Source organism: Lithobates pipiens, unplaced genomic scaffold (assembly GCF_037356315.1).
Source record: "Lithobates pipiens isolate NorthernLeopardFrog02 unplaced genomic scaffold, aLitPip1_a1.2 Scaffold_23, whole genome shotgun sequence".
Classification (NCBI taxonomy): Eukaryota; Metazoa; Chordata; class Amphibia; order Anura; family Ranidae; genus Lithobates; species Lithobates pipiens.
The window spans coordinates 245,246,655-245,274,264 of NW_027507785.1; the positions used below are offsets into that span (position 1 = coordinate 245,246,655).

Sequence of the window (27,610 nt, forward strand, 5' to 3'; positions counted from 1 at the left end):
AATTTTTTTATGGGTATTGACTTAGTCTATATATGTCTATTTTAATATGCTGTCAATACATACGTCATTTCTGCGATCCTCTTATATATTTTTTAAATTTTAGGTCCCTTGTAAATTTAAGGTTCTTAATTGGTTTTATTGCCATGTTATTGGCTAATTTAAGGTCTTTTTTTATTTTTATCTTGATTTACTTTTAGATCTATTTTTATACAGGTATACATCATAATTTATCTTATCTACAATTATATAGGCATACATACACATTGCCTGATATCAAGGGTTAAATTGTAAGATCTATTACTGCCATCTTGAGATGTCTTGTTCGTCCTAAAACAGTAAGAATTACTGATTCGTTTTCCTAGCTCTTTACCACCAAATTAATGGCCGCTTCCGCGATAATCCTAATAAGTCTTTACCACCAGAACAATGGCCGTGTCTCGGTGATAACTAAGGACTTCGAAAAAATGGCAGACAACATAACCACATATTAGAATATGGAGCATTTGTCTCTATCTATGCCATAGTAATATATGTGAAAGTACACTATACGATGCGAGCCCCCCTCTCTCTCTCCCCCCTTTTTTAAGGTACGCTGCAATTATGGGCTCCACGTTAGTTTTCTAATTCTAGTCATGTCCGCTTGTCCATTTGTCTCTCCCTTTTTTGTATTGCCTGCACCTGCTCGTCATATCTCTAACGAACAACTTCGAGTGCAGTGCGAGGCAATACACAAAGCTGGATACACCCGTAGAATCTAATTGGTCTGCTCTACTAGTACACGCCCCAGCTATGGAAACGCTGGGCGATCCTATTGCCTTCCCTTGTGATCACACACTTTAGCTATGCAAATAGTGGGCGGACGCGGTCCGCCCAGTACTCTCATAAAGCACTTCCGGTCCCCTTAGAATCATCCCAGTTGAAGTCCATACGTGACGTAACGCGTAGGAAACCGGAAGTGACGTTTGTATCTAAGGAAACCGTTCGCTGATCTGTTAAGCTGTGTGCCTGTTCATTTGTTCCTGCTTGTGAGTAGTTTTAATCATTTCAAATAAATCGCTTGTTTTAAATACTACACTATGGAGGATACTCTTTATTTGTTGTTTTGAGCACTATTTCGTTGACCATAACTGCAAGGAAGAACGGCACCGTCAGAAGTCCCATTCACAGCCCACTTGACCCTCCGGAATTCCCCCTGCAAATCTGTTGTTCTGCTGCATACCTTGCAGCCGTGAGGTAATTATTTAGGATAACCCGCACTGGCACGGAACACCGTTGGAGGAGAGTTATCTTGGCACATTGCACTTTATTTACGGCTGTGAAATCACATTTGAAAGTTGCACGATTGGACTGTGTATGGGACACTTTATCGAGATCCACGTTTTTGCTGCTATTGCGTTCCCTTTATATCAAGGAATATATTAGTTTTTTTCAGCTTTTTTCTGTTTTTTGCACGTCTTAGATCACTGTTTTTAATACATTGATAGGAACTTTTTTTAGATTATCCCATCACATATACTCATCTGTATATATAGTATAATTTTGCTTGCAGTCTTATCACACATGTTTATCTATTATCTTCCTTTATACACACTGCAATACTAAGTTATTATATGCACTTTATGGTTTTAAGCGCATTTTTTGCCTATTTCCAGACACTGGAGTGATGCACAAGCACATTATATATTAGATGTTCATTTAAATGCACCTTTATAAATTTTAAGTGCTACATATTAAGTACTACTGCACCTTTTGCATATGATTATTCACAGTCTGTTGAGTCTCATCAATTCTTATTTTTTTTAGTAGTTTTTACGTTTTGGTACTTAGGAAGCGCAACACATCCCCTTCCTTTTTTCTGTTTTCTATACTATTGAGAGTTTACTCAAAAAGTGTTTGCTGCTCCGATTAGAACATATTCTTTGCTTCCTTCCCAATTCTTTGCCATAGAGCGCAGGAGCCCTTCTATATACATTAACTTCTGTAAGGCTGAGATTGGTGCATATACAATTACTAAAAAAAGGATCACCATTTAATGATATACTGTTTACTCTGAACACTGTACACCCAATTTTAGAAAACAATTTTGAGTTTATTAGAATAATTTTTATGTTTCACCTTTACCGGTTAAAGGGGTTGTAAAGGTTTGTTTTTTATTTTCTAAGTAGGTTCCTTTCAGCTAGTGCATTGTTGGTTCACTTACCTTTTCCTTCGATTTCCCTTCTAAAAAATTTTTTTCTTTCTTTTCTTTGTCTGAATTTCTCACTTCCTGTTCCTCCTCAGTAAGCTGTTCAGTAAGCTGTTCTGGCTGACTAAACACCGCTCGTATGATGGTGTGAAGTTTACTTAGGAGAAACAGGAAGTGAGAAATTCAGACAAAGAAAAAAAACATTTAGAAGGGAATTTGAAGGAAAAGGTAAGTGAACCAACAATGCACTAGCTTGAAGGAACCTATTTAGAAAATAAAAAACACCCCCATTAATAGCTGAATTGTAATGGAGAGCGAGTTTGCAGGGTGGTAATTCTACGCTTGGCCACAGGGGGCGCATGGTTTGGAAATAACTAGGCTCCAATGGGGAATAGCCAACCTAAATCTAACGGCCAGAAAACTCCCCTACGGGATATGTGGGGGGTGCATATAGTAGATGTAGAGAATTAGACTCAGGGGCGTTACATGTTGCACAATCCAAGCCTGCAATTATATGATTTCCGTATTTTAAAAACGCCTATGGGGGGTGGACCCTGCAGACTGTTCACTATAATAGACGTGAGGTGCACCAAGATGGCACCGCCTCAGATGACATCCTATGAATAAACATGTACGGCGGAGCTTGGTACGCACTCACATCACTTCCGGTTGTAAAGATCCGGTCCGTGGAAAGCATGCCAGTCCGGAGCTCATGGTTTGCAACCAGGGCACGCTAGCTTTATACTTGACTGAGTCAAGTCATGTTTTTTTTTTTTACTTTATACTATTTTTAATAAACAAACCATTCGGATTTTCACTATTAGTGGCCATCTCTTTGGTGTATGAGGATACCCTGCGTTTTTTTGATACGGAAGAAGCGATTATTACAGCGAAAGAGATCCACCACAGGAGGGGCTGAGGGACCAGGATACCCCAGTGTTTGCCGAGCCAAGGTGGAGGTGCCTACTCTGGATACAACCAGTACACTCATTACATGCGTGTTACCCCTGCAGGGGTGCAAGAATCTGGTGAGTGGGGAACTGAAGGCGAGCAGGGAAGTCACTTGATTTTCTGCACACCAGTGGATAAATCCATCCAGGCACGAGTCACTTTGGACAAGCACAGGCCACTTTATAATTTGCACTATCTAGGATTGAACATTATTGTTGATTTTTTACCTATTTTTCATATTTTCTTTTTGACACTTTTTCCACTGGATTTTATTTTATTTGTTTTGTTTTTTTCAAATCATTTTCAAACCAATTTCTCATCAATTTCTCATATATGAATTTGCACAAGTATTATATAATGTTTGTGATGGGTTTACTTCCTCTTTGATTCCCTGCAAAGGTAAAGCATAATGGACTACTATGCATCGCATAGTAGTCCATTATGTGTCACTTACCTGACACAGGAGCCAGCGAAGTCACCGCTGTCCCTTGTAGTTCAGAGCGTCCATCATCTTGGTGGGTCTCCGTGGGTCTCGCTGCTCCGGCGCTGTGATTTGCCGGAGCAACGATGACGTCACTCACGTGCATGAGCGCGGGAGCCGACACTCGCCGCATATCGCCGCAATCTGCGGCTTACCCAGTGCGCCTGCGCGCCGCTGTCTACGGCACATGCGCTGTAGACAGCGGTGGCTGTCTTCGGGTAGATATCTCCTAAACCGTATAGGTTTAGGAGATATTTCTTGAACCTACAGGTAAGCCTTAATCTAGGCTTACCTGTAGGTCAAAGTGGTTTGTAAGGGTTTACAACCACTTTAAGGATGAATTTTACTCTAGATAATCTGATGAGATTACTATCGCCCTTTGCACAATCATTTTAGAACTGGGTGTTGGAGATATGGTTATAAACGGCACAATAATAGAGCTACAATAGTACACTAACCAATGTAGGTCACAGGTTAAGCACATCATTTTTTAATACAATTTCTTTGTAGAGTGACCCATTGGGGAATAACTGCTAGCCGTCTTTTGCATATTCACCCGGGAGGAGTGATTCACTGGAGAGGATCACTCGTCAGGTGACAGGCATCACCACCTACCCCTTCATACCTACAACTTTTACGATTTGCACATGCTCACCAAAGTTGGACAATAGAAGATTCGAAAAACGTTGCCTGATCTGATGAGTTTTGATTTCGGCTGCAACATTCAGATGGTATGGTCAGAATTTGGCATAAACAACATGAAAGCAAGGATCCATCCTGCCTTGTATCAGTGGTTCAGGCTGGGGTTGTAATGGTGTGGGGAATATTTTCTTGGCACACTTTGGGCCCCTTAGTACCAATAAAGCATTGTTTAAGTGCCACGGCCTACCTGAGTATTGTTGCTGATCATGTCCATCCCTTTATGACTACAGTGTACCCATCTTATGATAACTACTTCTAGTAGGTTAATGCACAATGTCACAAAGCTCAAATCATCTCATGACTGGTTTCTTGAACATGAGAATGAGGTCACTGTACTCCTATGGCCTCCACAGTCACCAGATCTCAATCCGGTAGAGCACCTTTGAGATGTGGTGGAGCGGGAAACCAGCATCATGGAGGTGCAGCCAAGAGATCTCTTCCTCAGGGATTTTGGACCAAAATCTCAGGAATGTTTCCAAACCTTGTTGAATCTATGCCTCAAAGAATTAAGGCAGTCCTGAAGACAAAGGGGGGTTTAACCCAGTACTGTATTAGCAAGGTGTACCAAATAAAGTGTCCGGTGAATGTATATCCCTTATGGCAGCATATACAATATTTATGCAGTCCGATAAGTTTAAACTTTTTTTACAGGTTGAGCAATGATCTTAAAACAAGTGTGGCCATTACATTGCTTTTCATGCAATAATTTATATTTGTTCCATCACGTAGCCGTCTAACTGCACAATAACTTTTTATTTTCGAAATGTTATTATCAACTGTATGATCACATTAACATTTATATACAGGGATATGGAACGAAGTTCTAAAGGCATACTTTGCCCCAGGAATATAAAAGTTACAGCTGTAGTAAACAGTGTCTAGGCATAGGACAAACTAATGGTCCGTCTTTACAAGAAAGGTAGTATGGTTTTCTATACACAGAAATAGCAATGTGTTATGGGCTGCACAAACTAATACAGTTAAAGGATCACTTTAATTACAGTATTTAGTTCCCAATGTGGAAAGTACCTGCAGTAATTTGTCCCATCTCCCTAGGTGACCTGGAACACTAGCTGCAATGTTGAACGGAGCGCCCCAAACCCCCCTATCCCTTGGCACACAACTGCCGACACCACAACTAGCAGGGAGATGGATTCTTTGCTAACAAGCACCTGTTCTGGATCCCTTCCCTTGCCTAAGACCCCTTTCACACTGAAGGCATTTTTCAGGCGCTTTAGAGTTACAAATAGTACCTGAAAAAAGCCTCAGCTTCAATTCCAGTGTGAAAGCCAGAGTGCTTTCACACTGGGGCACTGCACTGGCAGGACGTAAAAAAAAAAGTCCTGCAAGCAGCGCTGTAGGAGAGGTGAAAACACCGCTCCTAAAGCGCCCTGGCCCATTGAAATCAGTGAGCAGTGCTGCAAAACCGTTTTTTTTTTTTTTTACAATTATTTTATTTATCCAAGGAACACAGTCAAAGACAGACATCCGGGCAATCACAGTTTGTTATCTTACAACACATTGCATGTATACATTATATATGAGAACATTTTATTACATCCAAAGGGCAACATAACATTTTGCTAAACTGAGACGTCTCATCATTTTATGTGCTAGGTGCTAAAAAGCAACTTCTTGGTATTGAGTGTGCATAGGGCAGTAAAACTATTGGTGTGTTGCCCTGTAGTGGGTCCCAAACCGGTCCCTGTCCATTTTCAATTGATATACTAGCCACGTTTGGATCCTGTTAATTCGGGGTCCATAGGGCCAAGAAACAAGGATAGAGCGAAAGGATAGTTAGAAGATATATAGAGGAAAGGAGGGAAGGAGAAGTCAGAGAAAGGGGGGTTGGGGGGGGTAAGGGGGGGAGGTGGGGGGTGGGTTTCTGGAGGATAAACCCGTGTGAGCCCCCTACACGAGGGGGAAAAAATCAAACAGGCATCTGGTTGTTCTGTAGCCAAGGGGTCAGCGGTTAGTCATTTAGTTAGTAGGGTGACTTTCAATCACTCAGGTCACTGTGAAGGAGGGTTCTTCCTTCATCTGAAAAGATAAAGATGTTCCATAGCGACCAGGACTTGGAGAATCGTTCTTGCTGGTGTCGCGCAGTTTGTACTAGGTCTTCCAACCTACTTATTTCCTTTACTTTTTGGATCCACATACCTACTGTCGGGGGTTGCGGAGATTTCCACTTAAGAGGGATGCAGGCTTTAGCAGCGTCCAGAAGGTGCCGGATGATATACTGTTTTTGTAAATCTTCCCTGGAATATTAGTGGTGTGTAAGAGGAAGTATGCTGGGTCATACGGTATTTTGCGTTCCGTGAGTTTTTGGAGTGTGCGTTGGACTTCCGTCCAAAAGTGTTGCAGTTTGGGGCAGGACCAAAAAATGTCTAAGATGATGCCCTTGTCTTCCTTGCTGCAAAACCGGTTTTAACCCTTTTTTGGCTGCTAGCGGGGATTAAAAGTGCCCGAAAAGCACTAAAAAAACTGTAGCCACCCAGGCGCTGGCAGTGTGAAAGTGCCCTAAGGCAAGCACCAGCAAAGAGGATACCTGTAGGCATGTCCCTCTGCATTCCTTGAAGTTGCTAAGTCTGACATTGCACCTATAGGACAGTTAGGAAGCGAGGACAGGGTGCTACACGTTCTTTTATCCCTTTGGGAACTTTTTTTTAGAAATCATCCCACATTACTTTTTGAATTATGAAGCAGCTGCATTCATTTGTAAGCAATGTATGAAACATATTTGCACACAAAAACAAACACTTTTTTCTAGAAAACATTTTCTTTTCCAATTTGTTCCCTGCAAATATATTTTTCTGTGGAATACTTTAGTGATATATTTAACAATCCTTTAATTTCTTCTGTTCCAGGTTACTTGCCATTGCATTGTGCTGCAGCATGGGGTCATCTAGAGGTATTAAAGACTCTAGTAGAACTAGGAGGTGATATCTTGCTATTAAATTTCCGAGGAGAAAAGGCATGTGATATCGCTGCCAGATATAGCAAGACAGACTGTGCTGATTTTCTCCAGTGGGCTGGTAAGTGATTCTCCTTCCATACCCACCTACATTTTTTGGATAAGCATAATGGTGGTTGTACATGAAGCAATTTTATGTTCGATCGTATTATCGGACGATGTACTGTCCGGGAGGAAATACGAACAATCAGCCAACAACATACTGAAATTGTTAGATATCATCAGACCATATACTCAAAACTATATACTCAAAACCAATAGAAAGCAATTTTAGAATAGGATAGAACTGATCAACTAATTTTGAGCCTACAGTAATCTACAAAAAACAAAGACCTTTATGTACTTGTACACTAGTACTTTATTTTTGGTATAAAATAAACAATTTGCATTGTCAACTTTTTGTTTTTTTACAAAATATATTTCTCTGTACAAATATATAATTTATAGTATTCAGAACATGAACGTTTTATGTATAAATAATAGAAAAATGCTAAAATTTGATAAATTATGTTTTTTACTAAATGTTGCTTTCAAATTTGATGCTATTTTTTCCCTAGAATCTTTGTGTTAAGTTGGTGTAGCGCTACCCCCTAAAGGGTTGCTGGATTTGTGGGTCCCCCTTAACCTAAGCTGCCAGGCAATATGCATATCCCGCAAGAACTCATCGGTCACTAATCCAGTTAATAGGCTTGGTTTTGATCATTTATTAGGGGATGTACAGATCCCTCGCGCTAACAGGGTGTCATAGCCAAGTATAACTGAAACTCCAGGGGGTGAGGAAGTCTCAGGTTCCTTCTTTTCTCCTTCTCTCTCTCTTTCTTTCTCTCAGCAGCACACCTGCCTGGAGGCAGAGCCCCCCAGCAGAGGGGTCCTCTCCAGGCCAATGGATCCGGGACTCTGCCCCTCACTGGCCAGGCTCTAGAATATTTATAGGGCAGTCTCCATCTACTGGCCTTTCTCCCAGGGATTGATAGGGTCCCCATGAATATTCAGGCTGAGGTCTCCACACCTCTGCCCACTAAATTCTGGAATCTTCTAGAAGCTTCCAGAAGCCAGGGGAGGTGACTAAGACCCAGCCCTCAGAGCCTGCGAGCTAAACTATACATGACCCTGAATAACCTGGCTTTACATGCTATAGTGAAGCCTGACTAAATTTACCTACACTAACCAACTATGTATGCAAGGGGGTGCTACACTGGCTACACAGTGTAAACAGCTGGAGCTTCCAATTTTTTTTGCTTATTAGAGAATGGTGCATCCCCAGCTACCCACAACTGCCTGGGCACATCACATGTGCCACATCACACATCCCAGAAGTTTTTGGGCAATCTATGCTGCATCACACTGGCCTTATGTCAGGCAATCTACGCCACTCTGTTCATGAACCACGGTGCATCATCAGGGGGCCTGCTGCAGGAATCAGAAAGAGACAGCCAGCAATCTGATGACAGACACAAGAGAACATGGTGGAGCAGGACCCAGCTTTCAGCAGTGACATACACCAGACAATGCTGGATTCAAGCAGGTATGTTTTTTAAAGGCAACCCAGTAGACAAGGTAACGGGACAGAAAAAAAGTTAAGGGGGACCAACGTTTCCCTTTAACAACAAAACACACATTGAAACATTTAGACAACTTCCTTCTTGTTCATAAAACCCCACAATATAATATCATACATCATTGTCCATAGGGGATTCAACAAATGAAGAGTGGTTATTATATCTAGTTTAAATAAATATTTCAGATGTTCATTTTTAATCATACAGCTCCGTAGTAATGCCTCCTATGCTATTACTATACTATTGGTGTCTATAACAAGCGCACTGATCTGTGTAGTGTTTATTGGTAATAGCATCATGCACCGTTTCCTATGTGCTGGTAGGTTCCATCAGTACAGACCGAGACTGAGGTAGCCTTTCATCTCCTGCTGTGCGACCTGTTCATCATCACCACTGGTCCGCAGCCTGGGGGTTGGGGGCCCCTGTCCTAGAACATATATGTAGGTCAGAAGTTCTGTTTTTACTCTGCTTCACTGTATACATAGAAGACATCAGTTTAAAGAGGGGTTCCACTGCCTACAACGTTTTTTTTTTATTTATTTTTTTTGGGACAAAGATTCTGTGATTTAAATATATAACTCACCTGTTCTGCTTTTCTTGCTTTTAGATGTTCCTTTTCTCTTAAAAAAATCAACTTTTAAAAGTCCAGACAGATGGTTGTCATCTTGCCTGTGGGCATGTGAAGCCCACAGGCATCCTCTTCCCGAGATACTGTGCCGCTGATCGACCAGCATGCACCGCCCTTATCCCTGATCTTGCGCATGCAACAGCTCACAACGCAGCTCGGCTCTATCGAAAGCCTGTGAGATCTTGAGGCAGGCCTCCGCAATGACTCCTGGGAATAATGACGTGAGCTCCCAGGAGACATTGCAGGTAAAAAGGAAATTGCGAAATAGCCGCAGTTGACCCGCCCATATCCGCAGATAAGAGACAGGAAGCAGAGAAGGACATTGCAGAAAAAGGTACAGAAGAAATATATATATATATATATATATATACGTTTTTAACTAAACACATTCATGGCATTTGATTAAGCAAAACATTGAAAATAGGATGGAGCTCTGCTTTAACCTCCACCCTTGAGTCTGGTGCTAGATCCTAGTTTCTCCTCCTCTAAAAACATGCCAATCAAAAAATGGAGACCACATATGGGACATCCAGGCTTGGACATCCTTTTTTTTAAAAACCAGTGGATTAAGAATAGCAGTACAACTTCTTCTTTATCTTCTTGATTTTTTTCACTAAGGCCCGCCATAGAGGGAGAGAATTTCTTTCCTGCAACCACAGTTTCCTATGTACTGGTAGGTTCCATCAGTAACCGTATCTGTGGAGATTAAGCTTGTTCCCTTTTCTGGGGGAAAAAAAAGGCCTTACAATTTCTTTTCTATTAATAACATTGGAAACAACTCTCAGTTGTACCAGTGAGGTCAGTAAAATACCAGATGTGTGACAACTGTAGTCATGCACATGGAGATTGTGAAACTGGCCATAGCTTGTTTGGCTGTATTCCTGTCTTTTATTTTAGCATTTAGTAATGGTGTAATTTTTCATTCCAAAGTGATGGAAATTCCTACTGACTCTTTTATGCTGCGTACACACGTAGCAGACTACTTAGTCTGGTGGACTTTTCGAACGAGCTACCTGCCCAAACGCGGCACTTTCGCGGCAGATTAATACGGCGTACTAAGTCCGCCAGACGGACTAACCACACAAATGCGGAGGAAAGTCCGCTCATTTTGAACGCGTCTCCACGTAGCCAGGACCAGCGAAGGAGGCGTCGCTGGCCCCGTCACCTGGTATGGACTTAAAGGGGAATCCCTACTCTGAAAAATCGGCGTGGGGGTCCCCCCCAGGTCCATATCAGATCCTTATCCGAGCACACTACCCGGCCGGCCAGGAAAGGGGGTGAGGACGAGCGAGCGCCCCCCCCCCCTGAGCCGTACCAGGCCGCGTGCCCTCAAATGGGGGGTGCCTTGGGGAAGGGGGGGCCGTGCGCCCCCCCACCCCAAAGCACCTTGTCCCCATGTTGATGAGGACAAGGGCCTCTTCCCGACAACCCTGGCCGTTGGTTGTCGGGGTCTGCGGCCGGGGAGCTTATCGTAATCTGTGAGCCCCCTTTAATAATATGTGAATGAGTATGTGAATGAGTATGGGGTACAATGTACCCCTACCCATTCACCTGTGAAAAAAAGTAAAAAAAAAACACAACACACAAGGGTTAAAATAGTTTATTGCACAGCTCCGGGGGTCTTCTTCCGTCTTTGGGGGTCTTCTCGCCTCATCAGAGGATGCTGGGACTGTGACATCATAATGGGCAGGGACATCATCCGTTGATGTCCCTATATAAGTCGCCGCATGCCGCGTCCCTGCCATTGTGACCGGAGACAGCGACGAGGCAACATTTCAAGAACAGAAGACGGCGACAGCGGCGACAGAAGAACAGGCCACCGCTTGTAAAAGAGCTAGAAGAAGGCGCGGTGGCCCGGCAAGAAAAACTGAAGAGGGGGACAAGACCCCCGAAGTCGGAAGAAGAGGGCGGCGGCGAAGAAGAAATCCGGGCTCCTCCGCTAGTAAAAGAGCTAGCAGAAGATAGCGGAGGACTCCGGCGAGAAGACCCCCGAAGACGGAAGAAGACCCCCGGAGCTGTGCAATAAACTATTTTAACCCTTGTGTGTTGTGTTTTTTTTTACTTTTTTTCACAGGTGAATGGGTAGGGGTACATTGTACCCCATACTCATTCACATACGGTGGGGGACCGGGATCCGGTGGCCCCCTTATTAAAGGGACCTCACGGATTCCGATAAGCCCCCCGCCCGCAGACCCCGACAACTGGCCAGGGTTGTCGGGAAGAGGCCCTTGTCCTCATCAACATGGGGACAAGGTGCTTTGGGGTGGGGGGGCGCACAGCCCCCCTTCCCCAAGGCACCCCCCATGTTGAGGGCACGCGGCCTGGTACGGCTCTGGAGGGGGGGGGCTCGCACGTCCCCACCCCCTTTCCTGGCCGGCCGGGTAGCGTGTTCAGATAAGGGTCTGATATGGACCTGGGGGGGACCCCCGCGCCAATTTTTTGGTGTAGGGATTCCCCTTTAAGTCCATACCAGGTGATGGGGCCAGCGACTCCTCCTTCGCTGGCCCCGGCTACCTGGAGACGCGCTCAAAATGAGCGGAATTTTCTCTGGGCAGGAAAAGTCCGTTCATTTCAAAAGTACGGCGGACTGGCACACACACGGCCGTACTGTCCGCCGAAATGTGAGTCCGGCAGACAGATTGGAGTGCAAAAATAATTTCTTAGTCCGCCGGACTTTTGGGTAAAAAAAGTCCGCTGGAGCCTACACACGGACAGACTTTTCCACCAGATTGTTTGATCGTGTGTATGAGGCATTATAGGAAAACTCTGATGAAAATACACAGGCTCCCATTTCTGATCCCTCTTTCTCAAAATGCTAGTAGCCTAGCTGCCTGCTTATCCAGTGGTTTTAATACTTTCTTAGTTACTGTTCCAGAACAGCAGTCACCCAACCTTTTTGGCACCAGGGACCAGTTTCACGTCAGCCACTTTTCCCGGGGGGGGGGGGGGGGCGGGGGGACAATTTTGTGGGAGGTGCTATTTACGGAGTCTGTCCTAGTCCCCCTTTACAGGACAGTCCCCCCTTTATATCAGTGTCCTCAGTTCCCCTTCACATCACAGCCTCCCTTTACATTACAGTGCCCCTTTACATCACAGTGCCCCTTTACTTTTTAATGGGGACTTCTCTGTGAAGGGGGCACTGTAATGTAAAGGGGGGCTGTGATGTAAAGGGTATTGCACTGCAAAGGGGACACTGCCATATAAAGGGGACTGGACTGTAAAGTCCCCTTTATATTACAGTGCCCCTAGCAGACACAGCCTCCTCCATCACAGTGCCCCTGCAGTATGCCCCCCCCTTTCCTCTGTAACATGACATTTTCCTATTCCAATGTCTGCCTCCCCTGCACAGGACTCGTACCTTTGGCAGGGCAGAGGCTGTGATCAGTCTGTGATTCCTCTCCCAGGTCCCCCACCCGACAATGTCATCCTATCAGCAGGGCAGGGGGCAGGAATGGGCTCTCCATTTCCGACCTGCAGTGCCTCCCACCCCCTGCCTTGCTGATTAGATGACATCGTTGACCGGGTGGGCGGAGGAGTTAGGAGAGGGCAAACAGGCATGGCTGCACAGCAGGAGATGAGCTGTCCCGTGGAGGTGACTGCAGTCTGCGAATGCCCCGTGCAGACCGCGGTTGCCGCTCAACTCCTGCCGTGCGACCTGGTCATCATCAGCACTGGTCCGCAGCCTAGGGGTTGGGAACCCCTGTCCTAGAACATATATGTAGGTCAGAAGTTCTGTCTTTACTCTGCTTCACTGTATACATAGAAGAGATCAGTTTAACCTCCACCCTGGAGCCTGGTGCTAGATCCTAGTTTTTCCTCCTCTAAAAACACGCCAATCAAAAAATGGAGACTACACATGGGACATCCAGGCTTGGACATCCCTTTTTTAAACCAGTGGATTAAGAAAATAGCAGTACAATTTCTTCTTCTTCTTTTTGATTTGTTTCACTAAGGCCGGCCATAAAGAGAGAGAATTTCATTCCTGCAACCACAGTTTCCTATGTACTGGTAGGTTCCATTAGTAACTGTATCTGTGGAGATTAAGCCTGTTCCCTTTCCTGGGGAAACCTTTTTGGCACCAGGAACTGGTTTCACGTCAGCCTGTGCAATGTGCATTGACTTCATCATTTGTAATTTATGTGTCTTGATTGCAATGCAAACTTTGCAATAAAAAAACAAGGATTTTTGGTTGACATACGTTGCAATACATGTTTAAGCTGGCCAACTGCATCAAAGTAATACCTCTCTGGCCAGTCTCTGCTCTGAAAAATACAAATGCTCCAGTGGGTATAGTGCCAATATGGGGCAGATAGACATAAGTTGTAAGAAAGCTACAAGGTTCAGGTCTGGTCAATGACCTGCAATGCTATAGAAGTAAGATATATACTGTACCTGTGCTCAAATCCCAGTAACTTTTACATATATATAATCCATTAGGTGCTAAAGGGCTAAAGGAGTGTAGCTACATGTTGACACTAAAAGGTCTGGAAGAACCCACGACACACTGCTGTACACCCTTTCTAGCAAACTTTACAATAAAAACAGGAATTTTTGGTTCACATACATTACATGTTTAAGCTGACCAACTGCGTCAAAGTAATCCCTCTCTGGTCAGTCCCTACTGTGCTCTGCAAAATGCAAGTGCTCCAATGTATATAGTGCCAATATAGGGCAGATAAACAGAAGTTGTAATAGAGCTACAAGATTCAGGTCTGATCACTGACCTGCAATGCAATAGAAGTAAGATAAACTGTGCTCAAATCCCACATTATTATTATTATTATACATGATTTATATAGCGCCAACAGTTTGCGCAGTGCTTTGCAACATGAGGGCAGACAATACACTTACATATACACAAATCAATACAGGAGGGACCAGAGGGCCCTGCTCGTTAGAGCTTACAATCTAGAAGTAGAGGGGAGTACCGAATTTCACCACTTCCAAAATCCTCGCCTGGGCGAAGGTGACACACCTTGTCCCTCTGCAACTCCCAGGACACCTTACATGTTCCAAGAGTCTGTAGGACCATTCACAGAGCACCTTGGAAGCTCATAGACACTCAGTGGGGAGCTGGCTGTGGTTCCTCAGGAAGACACTGCTGGCTCCAGTATCTAAAATGGCAGCCATGGGGACCTGCAGCAGTAAGAAGAACTGGCTGCAAGAAGAGAGCACTAGGCTCCAGGCACTGGTAAGTACTTAATTCACAGTATTTTTCACTGCCAACTTAAAAAAAATATATAAAGTTTCCCCTTTTTTGAGCTAGTTGGCTTTTTCATTTAAATTACACTGTATATTGTTTTTTTATGATGTTAGTAAGACATATCGTGAAGTAACTGCCCATTTTTTGGGCATGTAGATATTTAGTTATGTATGATCTTGGGTAATCTGCCATCAGTGTACAAATGCTTCCTCTTTAGTGAGCCACTTACGCACATTGAGTAATTTCCTGTCGTACTCTTCACATGAGGCTCATGCTCTGACCTATTTCTTACTTAATTAACACATTATGGTATGTGGTTTAATGATCAAACATGATAAAGTAGTACTCTGTTTTAGACGTGAGGAAGAGGATGTGGAAACAGTCATGGTTGTATGTATGGGACGTGGGTTGATATAGGGGTTAAAGTGTATATAAAGCAAATTTTAAGTTTTTGAATTTAAATAATGTTAAAACCCTTGTAATTTTCTGCTTGTGTTCCATTGGTGAGATATCGCTTCACTTTCTGTCCCTGAGACACAATAGGAAATTAAGGAAAATCTCTCCAAATTTAGGGTAAATTACCCCCTAAGTGATTGATAACAAAACAGGTACCCCTAGTGAAAGAATGTCTGTGAAGGTTCTGCATTTCCCGCACTTCATTCAAAACACAATGCACTTGTGATCTGCAGTGGTTGCCAGTGTTAAGTTAAAGATACCCCAAATTCAGGTTGAAAATGCAGTGCGTTTGCCTGCACAGGATTTCATGGTTCAAAAGCTGCAGCTCTCAGTGGCTAGGTGCAGGCGCCACCCAGTTAATTTTAAAGACAGGTCATCGGCGGCCGCAGCTATTGTTGGTGATCTATCATTATAGTGAACAGGGTTGAAGGCCCCACCTAGCCACTCAGAGCCGCAGCAGGAATCAGAAGATTCCTGCCTATACAATTCGCACCAGCCATAATCGCCAATGTGAATGTAGCCTTAGAGACATCTGCTGGTTGAGGGCTAGAAGGCTGTCAAGATTTGCTTTCCATTAAAAGTTTTGTAATATCCATACTTACAGCTATAAAGGAGAGCAAAGGCTAGTTTTAAAGTGTGCACAGTCTGGGCCTCATTAAAGTGGAGGGCCACCCTAAAATAAAAAATAGCATTAATTTTCTTTAAAAAAATAAAAAAAATTTTTTTTTTTTTTTTTTAACTTACCAGAAACCCCTGTTGCTAGGCAGTCTTCCTAATCTGCCTCTTCCTATGCCGCGGTGCTTCCTCCTCTTCGGTAAGCGGCCCCGTTGCCTTTTGGGGACGTGTGTGTGTCCCAGAAAACAACGGTGTCATTCACAAAGAGCCGCGCGACTTGTGCATACGCAGTAGGAAACGGACATTGAAGCCGCAAGGCTCCACTGCCTGTTTCCCTTCATTAAGATGGCGGCGCCGACAGCCGATCCGATGGACGGATCAGCCTCGGAGGGGCCGACATCGCGGGCTCGCTGGACAGGTAAGTGTCCTTATTAAAAGTCCCCTTTAAGGCATCCTACTTATTGCTTTAATCAGTTGCCAACATGGCACTGTAGCTTTTCACATGCCATCACTGAAGAAATGACACTTTGCTACAATGTAAAGTAGTGAGTGTACAGCTTGTATGATAGTGAAAATTTGCTGTCCCCACTCAACACACAGCCATTAACGTGTAAACTGCTCACAATAAAAGTGAGTACACCCCTAATGTGAAAATGTCATTGAGTTTGAGCGGTAATATCTGAATGATGCCTGCAGCTACAGGCATAATTCAGATATCTTCTTTTTCAGCCGGCGATTCCCTTCACCATGAGAACCATCATATCAGCTTGATCATTCTTATAGGTTGCGAGAGGGGACGCCCCCCCCCTCCCCCCGCCACCCTCTGTTGCTTCTCCCGGCTTGCCTCTGCAATCGGCGAACCAAAAAAGGAACCGACCAGCACTGGATGTTTACCATAGAGATTTACGGTGGGCCAAATGGTCCCCGGAGTCTCTATGATCGCTCGGAGGCCGGGCACGATGTTATGGCATCATACCCGGCCTCTGCATTTGAAAAAATGCCACGCCTCGGCTGGGAAGCCAGGATATTTTTTTTTATTATTTCAGGTTTCCCAGCCTAGAGGTGAGATCTGGGGACTTATTGACCCCAGATCTCACTGTAAAGAGGACCTGTCACCCACTATTCCTATTATAATGGATGTTTATATGGGAACTTTTAAGTAATGAACTTTGGCACCATTCCATGAGCGTGTGCAATTTTGAAGCGTACCATGTTAGGTATCTATTTACTCTGCGTAATATCATCATTCACATTATGCAAAAAAATTGGACTAACTTTACTGTTTTGAAAAATTTCTGCGCAAATACCGTGCAAGATAAAAAGTTGCAACAACCGCCATTTTATTCTCTAGGGCAGAGGTAGGCAACCTCAGCCCTCCAGCTGTGGTGAAACTACAAATCCCATCATGACTGTGATTGGCAGCGTCTTGCAATGTCTCATGGGACTTGTAGTTTCAAAACAGCTGGAGGGCCGAGGATGCCTACTTCTGCTTTAGGGTCTCTGCTAAAAAACATATACTGTATAATGTTTGGGGGTTCTGTGTAATTTTCTAGCAAAAAAAATATGATTTTTGCGTGTAGGAGAGAAATGTCAGAATTGGCCTGGTAGGCAAGTGGTTAAAGGGATTTCTTGGGGACCCCCAGATTACCAGAACAGTGTCCTCATTGGAGAATTTCCCCTCTATTACTTTTCTGGGGATAACCCTAAATTTTGGATTTATTTTACTTTTACTTTCAATAATGGTAAACAGGATAAATAGGCAGGTTGAATCTCCTTAATGGTGGTGCAGACAGCAATACACACTGACAGGTGTTCTAATCCCTCATCCCCCATTACACCTACCTCACTTTGTAACCCCAACATCTGACACTACTCTCTCTACCTCAATTATACCCCAATTATTACCCCCTGCATTTCCCATCATTCCACAGCGCTGCATCCTCTGCATTCTGCATCACCTGCATCCTCCATTATACCTCACGCTGCACTTCCTGCATCTCCCATTGCACCATATTCTGTACCCTTTGCATTAAAGCTGAATTCCAGGAATTCAGCCACTTTGTAAAAAGTGAGGCACACTATGAATTAAGTCCTAAGAGCTGCATGACATCTCCTGGGCTTATCTATATTATTTACATTTGACAGGTTTATTGCTCTATCAGAGAGAGACACTCCAGGATCTAAGAGGAAAGAAGCACACAGAGCAGCTATGTCCGCCTTTCCCCTTTGCTGCCCATTCACAGAGGCCTTTGTATTTTTTGAATGGGCAGAGGGGAGTGGAGGGGCAGGCACAACAGCTGCAGCGACTCTTCTGTTCAAAATGCATGCCTCAAAAGGATCAGCATCAAGCTCCTGGGACTACAGTTATAGCTATCTCCCATGATTATTTTTACATCTGTAAAATATAGACATACAGTCAGGTCCATAAATATTGGGATGTCAACACAATTATAATCTTTTTGGCTCTATACACCACCACAATGGATTTGAAATGAAACGAACAAGATGTGCTTTAACTGCAGACTTTCAGCTTTAATTTGATGGTATTTACATCCAAAATCAGGTGAACGGTGTAGGAATTATAACAGTTTGTATATGTGCCTTCCACTTTTTAAGGGACCAAAAGTAATGGGACAATTGGCTGCTCAGCTGTTCCATGGCCAGGTGTGCGCTATTCCCTCATTATCCCATTTACAAGGAGCAGAGAAAAGGTCCAGAGTTAATTTCAAGTGTGCTATTTGCATTGGGAATCTGTTGCTGTCAACTCTCAATATGAGATCCAAAGAGCTGTCACTATCAGTGAAGCAATCCATCATTAGGCTGAAAAAACAAAACAAACCCATCAGAGAGATAGCAAAAACATTAGGTGTGGCCAAATCAACTGTTTGGAACCTCCTTAAAAAGAAATGTACCGGTGAGCTCAGCAACACCAAAAGACCTGGAAGACCATGGAAAACAACTGTGGTGGGTGACCGAAGAATTCTTTCCCTGGTGAAGAAAACCCTTCACAACAGTTGGCCAGATCGAGAACACTCTCCAGGAGGTAGGTGTATGTGTGTCAAAGTCAACAATCAAGCGAAGACTTCAGACGGAATACAGAGGGTTCACCACAAGATGTAAACCATTGGTGAGCCTCAAAAACAGGAAGGCCAGATTAGAGTTTGCCAAACCACATCTAAAAAAGCCTTCACAGTTCTGAAACAACATCCTATGGACAGATGAGACCAAGGTCAACTTGTACCAGAGTGATAGGAAGAGAAGAGTATGGAGAAGGAAAGGAACTGCTCATGATCCAAAGCATACCACCTCATCAGTGAAGCAGCTAAGGCAGTGTTGGAAAATCATAGTGGCCACACAAAATATTGACAATTTGCTCCCAATTTGGACATTTTTACTTAGGGGTGTAGTCACTTTTGTTGCCAGCGGTTTAGACATTAATGGCTGTGTGTTGAGTTATTTTGAGGGGACAGCAAATTTACAGTTATACAAGCTGTACACTCACTACTTTACATTATAGCAAAGTGTCATTTCTTCACTGTTGTCACATGAAAAGATATAATAAAATATTTACAAAACTGTGAGGGGTGTACTCACTTTTGTTAGATGCTGTACACTTGATTCTGCACAGCGCGGCCGCCCTGTAGCAGTAAATCTGCTATGGGGCGGTTGTAAAAGAGGTTAAAGTGGAATTTTATTCATAAAATTAACTCCTGCTAAATCAATACATGCTGGCCCCTTTTGCAGTTATATATATGTAAAACATTGAAAATAAGTGTCTATGCTGTTTAAAATCCAGTAATACACGGTCTCATCCTGCTATTCACGTGTTTGGTTGCTCTCCATTTTTAGGCACTTTTAGGCACTGCTGAATTTGTAGAGACAGATCTGCTGGCATCCTTAAAAGCAGAAAATAAACCTGCTTATCCTTTACAGTCAAGGAAACTGCATCTGTTTGATCTGCAACTGCCATGGTGCTGCACATGTGCTCAGTTATAACACTAGCCATTTGATGATTTGACAGTTTGGTTAAAGACACTAGCAAATGTAAAAGTTATCAATCCCTGCATTCCAGTAGGTAAATCGATGGGTTTAGTTTTGCTTTAAGATTGACTGCTGGTAAGGAGCTTTGGGCTTCAGCTACCTGGCAGGGGCACCTGTAGTAATCCTGGCCAGCAGAAGACCTAGATCTTACAGTGAATTAGAAGTTGAAGAACAGGAGCTTGTGCCAGATGTCCTCACAGGACTTGCAGAAGCAGGTGGCAGGAATGTGGTCAGACATACAGAATCTGGCAACAGTCGGTCAGTGGAGGTACAGATTCAGAAGATGAGAGCGTAAACAGGAGCCAGGGCGAGCACAGGCAGAGGATGAGCCGAAGCAATAAGCAAGGTGTGGAATCGAGAAGCAAGCCAAAGGTCAGGTATCAGAAGGATTGAGATCAGACTTAATCAAAAGGCAAACCAAGTATAACACAGGAACAAGCAGGGTCTAGTCATGGGTCACAGGAGCTGACAATCACTCAGCAATGATCTTGAGCCTTGCAGTTCTTTAAATAACCCACTGGGCACCAATGTCCAGTCAATGTGCAAGCTCTTGTATAGCACCCCCTGACCTCCAGAGGAGTGGTAATGACCCCTAGAGACAGGGAAAGCTGACATTTCATATTAGGGTGCAGATTTCTAGGCTATGTTGGTGGCGGACAGTGTTTAAAAATGGGCGCCAATCACTTTTATGCTGAACAAAAATGAGTTTAATGCTCAGAGCAACGAACAATTCAGGGAGAGAGGGGTAGGACACAGGACACCCCAAGCCAAAACAGCAGACTAGCAGTCTCCTTTGACAAAAAAGAAAGGTAGACAGCAGTACAGAAAAGAGCCTTTAAAGCAGTTGTATACCCCAAAAAAATAAATAAAAATGTATACACCTGTAAGGCAAAAGGCATAATGAGCTAGTATGTACTGCATACTAACTCATTATGAAATACTTACCTTAGAACGAGGCGTCGGTAACTCACCTGGTCCAGGCCGAGGGAGCTGACATGTTGCATCAGCGTGTCTTCTGGGTGAGTGGCTGGAGCCACAATGTCATCAATCCCATACATGCGCGCGGGAGACTTCTTTGCATCAAAGTCCGGAGTCTGCTGGGCTTTCAGCCGAGAATTCCCTGTGTGCATGCGCCGCTGAAGTCAGCAACTCATTGCGACGGGAATATCTCCTAAACCGTAGAGGTTTAGGAGATATTCTTTTTACCTACAGGTAAACCTTATTATAGGCTTACCTGTAGGTAAAACTGATAAAATTGACTATACAACCGCTTTAGGTTGTAACCAGCAATCTGTACTTTTGCAGCAATAGCTGTCTGCTATAACAACGGAAGAAAAACTCACAAGAAGGTGCAGGAATTCTCTGGATGAAACCGTCTAGACGTTTTCCTAGGCTCTCCACAGTTTCCCGGTCTATGGCAGAGTAACGTCTGATACTTCATCTCAAGTCTCCATCCTTTCCTTCATGCCTCCAGGCAACAAACAGGCTCTCTCTGGCAGAACCTCTAGTAAATGACTAGGCCTTAGCCTTCAGGCCTACCCAGCACAGCGGTTTTATGCACGCACGCGCACGCACGCGCACGCACACACACACACACACACACACACACACACACACACACACACACACACACACACACACACACACACCAAGGTCTGGGTGGAAGAACCCTAATCACTTGACCTCCCCCAATTATATACTCTCGCATAACAACTTAATAAAAAATTGTTTTTTAACCACTTCACCTCTGGACCAGGACTTTTTTTGCTATTCAGCACTGCGCTACTTTAACTGACCATTGAGCAGTCATGCAACGCTGTACCCATACAAACAAAATGTAGGTCCATTTTCTTACATAGATAGAGATTTATTTTGGTAGTATTTGATCACCACTGGATTTTTTATTTTTTGTGATATACCTGTAAATGAAAACAGACTGAAAATTTTTCAAAAATCTATATTTTTTACCTCCTGTTATAAAGAATATCCCATAAACTAAAATGTTGTCATAAATTTAGAGCAAAATGTATTCTGCTACATGTCTTTGGTAAAAAAAAATCCAAATAAGTGTATATTGATTCTTTTGTCTAAAAGTTCTAGCATCTACAAACAATGGTACATATTCTGTAATTTACGCAAATTTTATTTTCTGACTGCCTATCACATTTCTTGAAATGCAAATATGCCCCAGCAGTACACCCTCCCCCCATATGACCACTTTCTGGAAAATTACGAAAAAAAGTGTTTCTTTCTTTTTTTTTTTTTTTTTTTACACAAAGCTGTCACTTAAATTCTATATTGCTCACACATGCCATGGGTATATGTGGAATTACACCCCAAAATCATATTTTTCTGCCTTATACAGCCCACTTCCTGCTTCTTGTCTGGTAAAAAACATAGGTTTATAACATAATGCACATCTCTCTCTCTCACTCTCCTGAGAGTTTGACAGGAAGGGGCGGGGGGAGTCATAAGAGGGCCAATGAGAGCTGCAGAGCTGGAGCTGTGCCTCTGTGTGTCTGTGTAAATCCAGGAAGTGAACAGGCAGCAGCAGCCCCAGCTGCCCACAGTTAAAATGATTGCAGCCAGACTCAGTAGAGGGAGATTTGGCAAGTACAGAATCGCAATATATATAAAATAATATGCAAAGTGATTGGGGGGAAGCTTCAGAATGGCAAAGATGTTTTTATTACAAATTATGTAACCAGACTGCAGTTCTCCTTTAAACAATATTGTGCTATATATTGTGGGGGAATTAGCTTGTGGCGATCGCCTTTTCTGAAGGCCAGTCAGCAAATAGGCATTTTCTTAAAGTTCTGGCAGATGCCAGGTTTATTTGTAGGAGGTTTGCAAAATAAAACAAACAAACAGTAAAGTAAATCCTTGCCATCCAGCGCTTACTAAACAAACAATCTCCTCTCTATACAGTGCGGGGCTGGTCCCCGTCACCCACAAAACAGGCAGAAAAGCAAACCTTTCTTAGTCAAACAGACAGAGCTCCTCTCACTCAGGTTCCTTTCTGAGTCTCAAAACCAGAGCCCTACTGGGCTCTCTTCCTGGATATTTAAAGTCCAGCTGACTATGATCATCTGGACCGGAACCCAGCCTGCCACAGCGGCTGGAAAATCCGAGGTGGATTCCGGTTCAGTCCCTTACAATGGAACAAATGCAAGTTGAAATGTGCCCATTGTCATGTATCTCACCTTGCATACCGTCACAATATATATAGATATAGATCTATATATATATATATATATATATATATATATATATATATATATATATATATATATATATATATATATATGTATATATAATGTATAATATAATTCATGTGATAGCAATAGGCAGTAATAGGCACTCTTGTCTGAGAAATATGGGGTCTTTTAGACTCTAGATTGCTTCTCTGCCCTTAAAGTGTTACTAAACCCAGGACCCTGCATTCACTACTGTATTTCTGGTCTCCCACAGTACACAGAATATAGAGATGCAATTGTTTTAGTAAATATAAACTGCAAAATACATTTTCTCATCAGCTGTTAGAGCAGTCTTGTGACTTCTATCTGTGTCTGGTTAAAGCTTGTAGGAGTTTTCATTCTCCCCTGATTGTCCTATGAGGATGCAGGACCCCTGACACTCAGTTTGGACAGTGCTGATTGGCCCTGTGCTGATCACATGCACTCTCTCAAGAAAAAAAAAAACCCTAGAAATACACACCAAACAGAGCATGTGCAGCTTGCCCCAAAGCTCTGTTTTATCAGGAGACTGGTTGGGGGACTGTGCAAGAAGGGGAGGATCAGATAACACAGGATCAAACAGCCTTTTTATACAATGCAGAGGATTAACACTTACTGCATATACAGACTGATTTTTATTGTTATGGGTTTAGTAACACTTTAAAGCATCTGACCACGCCAAGATCAGTGTGATCAGATGCTTTCCCCAATTTAAAAATGCAACTGAAGTGTTGAAATGCTCAAAGCTTCTGTTTTTTTAGACAACAGAGATGATTGGAGCCGTTCTTGTCTTTGATCAGTTCTATGTCCAATTGGCGGAACCGCCGGCTGCATTCTCAGGTTCCCCTGTGGGACAGAAGAGCCAGAGAAAACTGTGGAAGGCGGCGGAATGGGGCTTGTATAAGCAATCTAATTAGCAGCCAGGATTGCTTTTACATGAAAGCCAACCGCTGGCTCAAAAAAACGATACCAAGATGATGCCTACACCTACAGGCATCACCCCAGTTTAACCACTCAGTACAGCGACATACCAGTACGTTGCTGGTCCTTGTTGGGCATATATGTAATGTTTTTTTTTTTGTTCATGCAGCCTGTGGGCTGAATGAAAAAAGAGACCCTAACAGATTCCACCATTCACATCGATCGATGTGGATGAAGAAATCTCTGCCAGAAAAAGTGTGTATTATACCACCTTGCATCCACCCACTTCTAATAAGGGCATATAAGCAATGTTCTTTTTTTTTTTTTTGGCTGAACAGATTACTCTATTCACATCGATCGATGCGGATGAAGAAATCTATACCAAAAAAAGTGAGAAAAAAAATATGCTGAAGCATATGGGTGATCCACCCACTGACCAACCCAGGCCCTCATACTTCAGAATATACATTCTGTTTTTTAACTGCGGATGAGAAATCTCCTCCTACAGCATTGCAATCACTGATGTATGTATTCTGAAAGCACATCCTGCTGCTGTCTGAATAAACAGATCAGTGCTGCAGCTGAATGGCATTCCTGCAAAGCAAACAATGGTTAACAATAAAACACAGTAAGAAGCAAAAATTAAATTAATAAAACAACCCCCCCCCCCCACTCGTGTTGTGTCTGTGGACCCAAAAACTCTGCGCATAAGCACAGGAACTTTTTTAAATATATAAAGGGGCAGAATTTTTCTCAGGGGCGGGGCCTAAGCGCAGAGCCGTGAACGGGTGGCACAGTGGTGTAGTGAGTAGTACTCTCGCCTAGCAGTAAAAAGGGTTGCTGGTTTGAATCCCAACTATGACACTACCTGCCTGGAGTGTTCTCCCTGTGCCTGCGTGGGTTTCCTCCCACACCCCAAAGACATGCTGGTAGGTTAATTGGCTTCTGTTCAAAATTAGCCCTAGTATATGAATATGAGTTGGGGACCTTAGATTGTGGGCTCCTTGAGGGTAGGGAATGATGTGAGTGTGGAACGCTGTGTGAATTGATGGCGCTATACAAGTACCTTAAATAAAAATAATAATATAATAGATAAGCATCTTAATGAGACACACACCCACACTCACTCCGGTTGAACTGGATGGACTGGTGTCCTTATTCAACCTTACTTACTATGTAAACTATGTAAACGTCCACGAGGACGCACGGCAGGCTAAAACAAATAAAACTACAGCTGTGACAGTCTCTCCTCGATTGACGAGGAGGAAACAAGCAACACAGGGACACAGGAGCTGTGGGACACGTGACAGTTGCAAACTGGCATTTTTGATACAGGAAGGACACCTTTTTCCCAGCACTATGCTGAACTTTATAGCAGCTTTAAATGTCATGATTATATTCAGTGATTAAGTGAAATTTGTATAGTGCCTCTGTTTTTGTACTTAGCACTATGCCTACCAAAAAAGACACCACAAATACCCAAAAAGTAAAGGTTTCACCCCCAGGCTCTCAAGTCACATTTCCACGCTGTCATCCTCGCCTGAATTACCAGTTATGGCAAGCCAGCTGAAGGCTGCAGAGTGAGGACACAGAGGAATAATCATGTCAGGGACAGTCAGCTGACCTGCCTTGTGTGCAGCAGCAGGCTCCACTTTTGTTTTCAGAGCATCTCTTTTAAGTTACCCTCGGTATTTATTTGGAAATAAGAAGTGGTCTGGACAGGAGAAGAAGTGAGATATTGAAGCCCCCCCTTTCAGGATTTACATTTGTGCTGTTCCCCTTACAGCTGTAAGGTAATTACCTGCTACACTCACGGGCTTGGTGAACACCTGAGAATCACTAGGATTGCTGGACACTATTTTCCACATATGTGTGATGCTTCTCTCAGAGTCGGTTCACACGGGGGCAACACGACTTCGAACTCGACTTTTGGAGGCAACTTGGACACGACTTGTCAACACAACTTGGGGCGACTTACAACACGACTTTAAGTCGCCCCAGGCCAGGCGGGGGTTCCCCTTAAAATCCATACCAGACCTAAGGGCCTGGTATGCTCCCAGAGGGGGAACCCATGCCGTTTTTTTTTTTTTAGAAATTTGGCTGGAGTTCCCTCTTGAGAGCTGATAATTCTGTGAGAGTCGCCTCAGTATAGACGGAGATCCGACTTGGAGGCGACTTCCATTGAAATCAATGGGTACCAGTCGCCTAGAAGTCGGATAGAAGTAGTACAGGAACCTTTTCTGAAGTCGGAGCGACTTCAGTAGTGTGCATTAAGACGGCTCTCATTCACTTACATTGATTTTTACATGTAGCGCGACTTGAGGCAACTAGGGGCGACCTGAAGTCGGATCTGAGTTGTCCCTGTGTGAACCGGCTCTCACTGTCGTTTGGAGGATTTAATACACTATATATATATATATATATATATATATATATATATATATATATAGACTTTCACCTGAGTTACACTTGCTATTTTTGGATCGGGATATATGCAATTTTATATATCACAGCCTTCTTTATTAATTTTTCTTCACATGTATTTATTGTTTGTTTTCATATTGACATTTTGAAGTGTGATTATTACTGGTTGATCACTGTGAAGAGTATAGCACACTAGCACTTTATTAATATTGGGGCTATTATTATCATAGTAGCATCTCTACGGATAGCACCATTCACTTAATATGATCTTATATTTATTTATTTATCACTTTATATTAATTATTTATATTTTCACGTTTTGAGCGCAACACCACTTTTTAATAGATATGAACCCCTCAGGAATTATTATCATCCCCCACCTGCCAGAGGTTCCTATGGCCCTAGGGGTGATGAGCAGAGGGGTGGTTATGGATGCCCCTCCTTGGACCCCAACAATTACCAGCATTACCCTCCCTCTAAGGGACGGGGGGTCACCCAGGTTACCACAATTATAGAGGGGATTTTCAAAGGAGAGGCTATGGGGGGCCTCCCATGAGTGGGAGAGGTGGAGCAAACCACAGGGGTCGTGGAAGCGACCACAATCCCCCGGACAGACGAGAGGAGGAGTGGAGACCCTGGTATCCCATGGCACCACTTCAACCTCAACAAGAGTGGCAAAGAAGAGAAGGACAAGAGGATGTAGAGGAGGAAAACTAAAAGAGAACCCTAATGGAAGGAATTTTTAATCTTAGTGAATCCACTTTTTCAGAAGATGAGCTTAAGGTTCTAGAATTGAGACTCAAATTTGCTTTAGAATCTTAATTAGTTTAATGTTTTTATTGATTTTCAGAAGTTTATCAGAAATTGAATATTAAACATTTTTATGCTAAGAATGATTTGCCAGTAAAGCAGGCAGCAGAGGAATATCAACATACTCATCTTAAAAATAAAATTCAAGTCAGTGGTAGAGCAGGATTTGGACAAAATGGTTGTCCATTCCAGCAGATGTAAGAAAGAAAAGACAAGAGGGGAATAGAACAGTTGGAAAAAAGGAAAAATATAGTGATCAGATCAGTCCACGGGGGGATTGGTTATTCTTAACAAAAAGGATTATTTGGATGAATTAAATAGATTGGTGGAGGATAGAGAAACCTATGAGTAACTAAAGGGGAATACCGCCAATACATTTAAAGCCAAACTGAAAAGACTAATTAAAGGGACGCACAAGGAGAGT

General features: G+C 43.2%; 1 protein-coding gene across 2 annotated transcripts in view; it reads left to right on the forward strand.

Moving 5' to 3' along the window:
* The window catches only part of ANKRD45 (ankyrin repeat domain 45), a 78,624-nt gene that overhangs the window by 19,246 nt on the left and 31,768 nt on the right, over positions 1-27,610 (forward strand). For both annotated transcript variants that reach the window (XM_077452985.1, XM_077452987.1), the window contains exon 3: positions 7,187-7,354. In XM_077452985.1, coding sequence (XP_077309111.1) covers positions 7,187-7,354 — 168 coding nt within the window. The remainder of the gene's footprint in view (positions 1-7,186; positions 7,355-27,610) is intronic.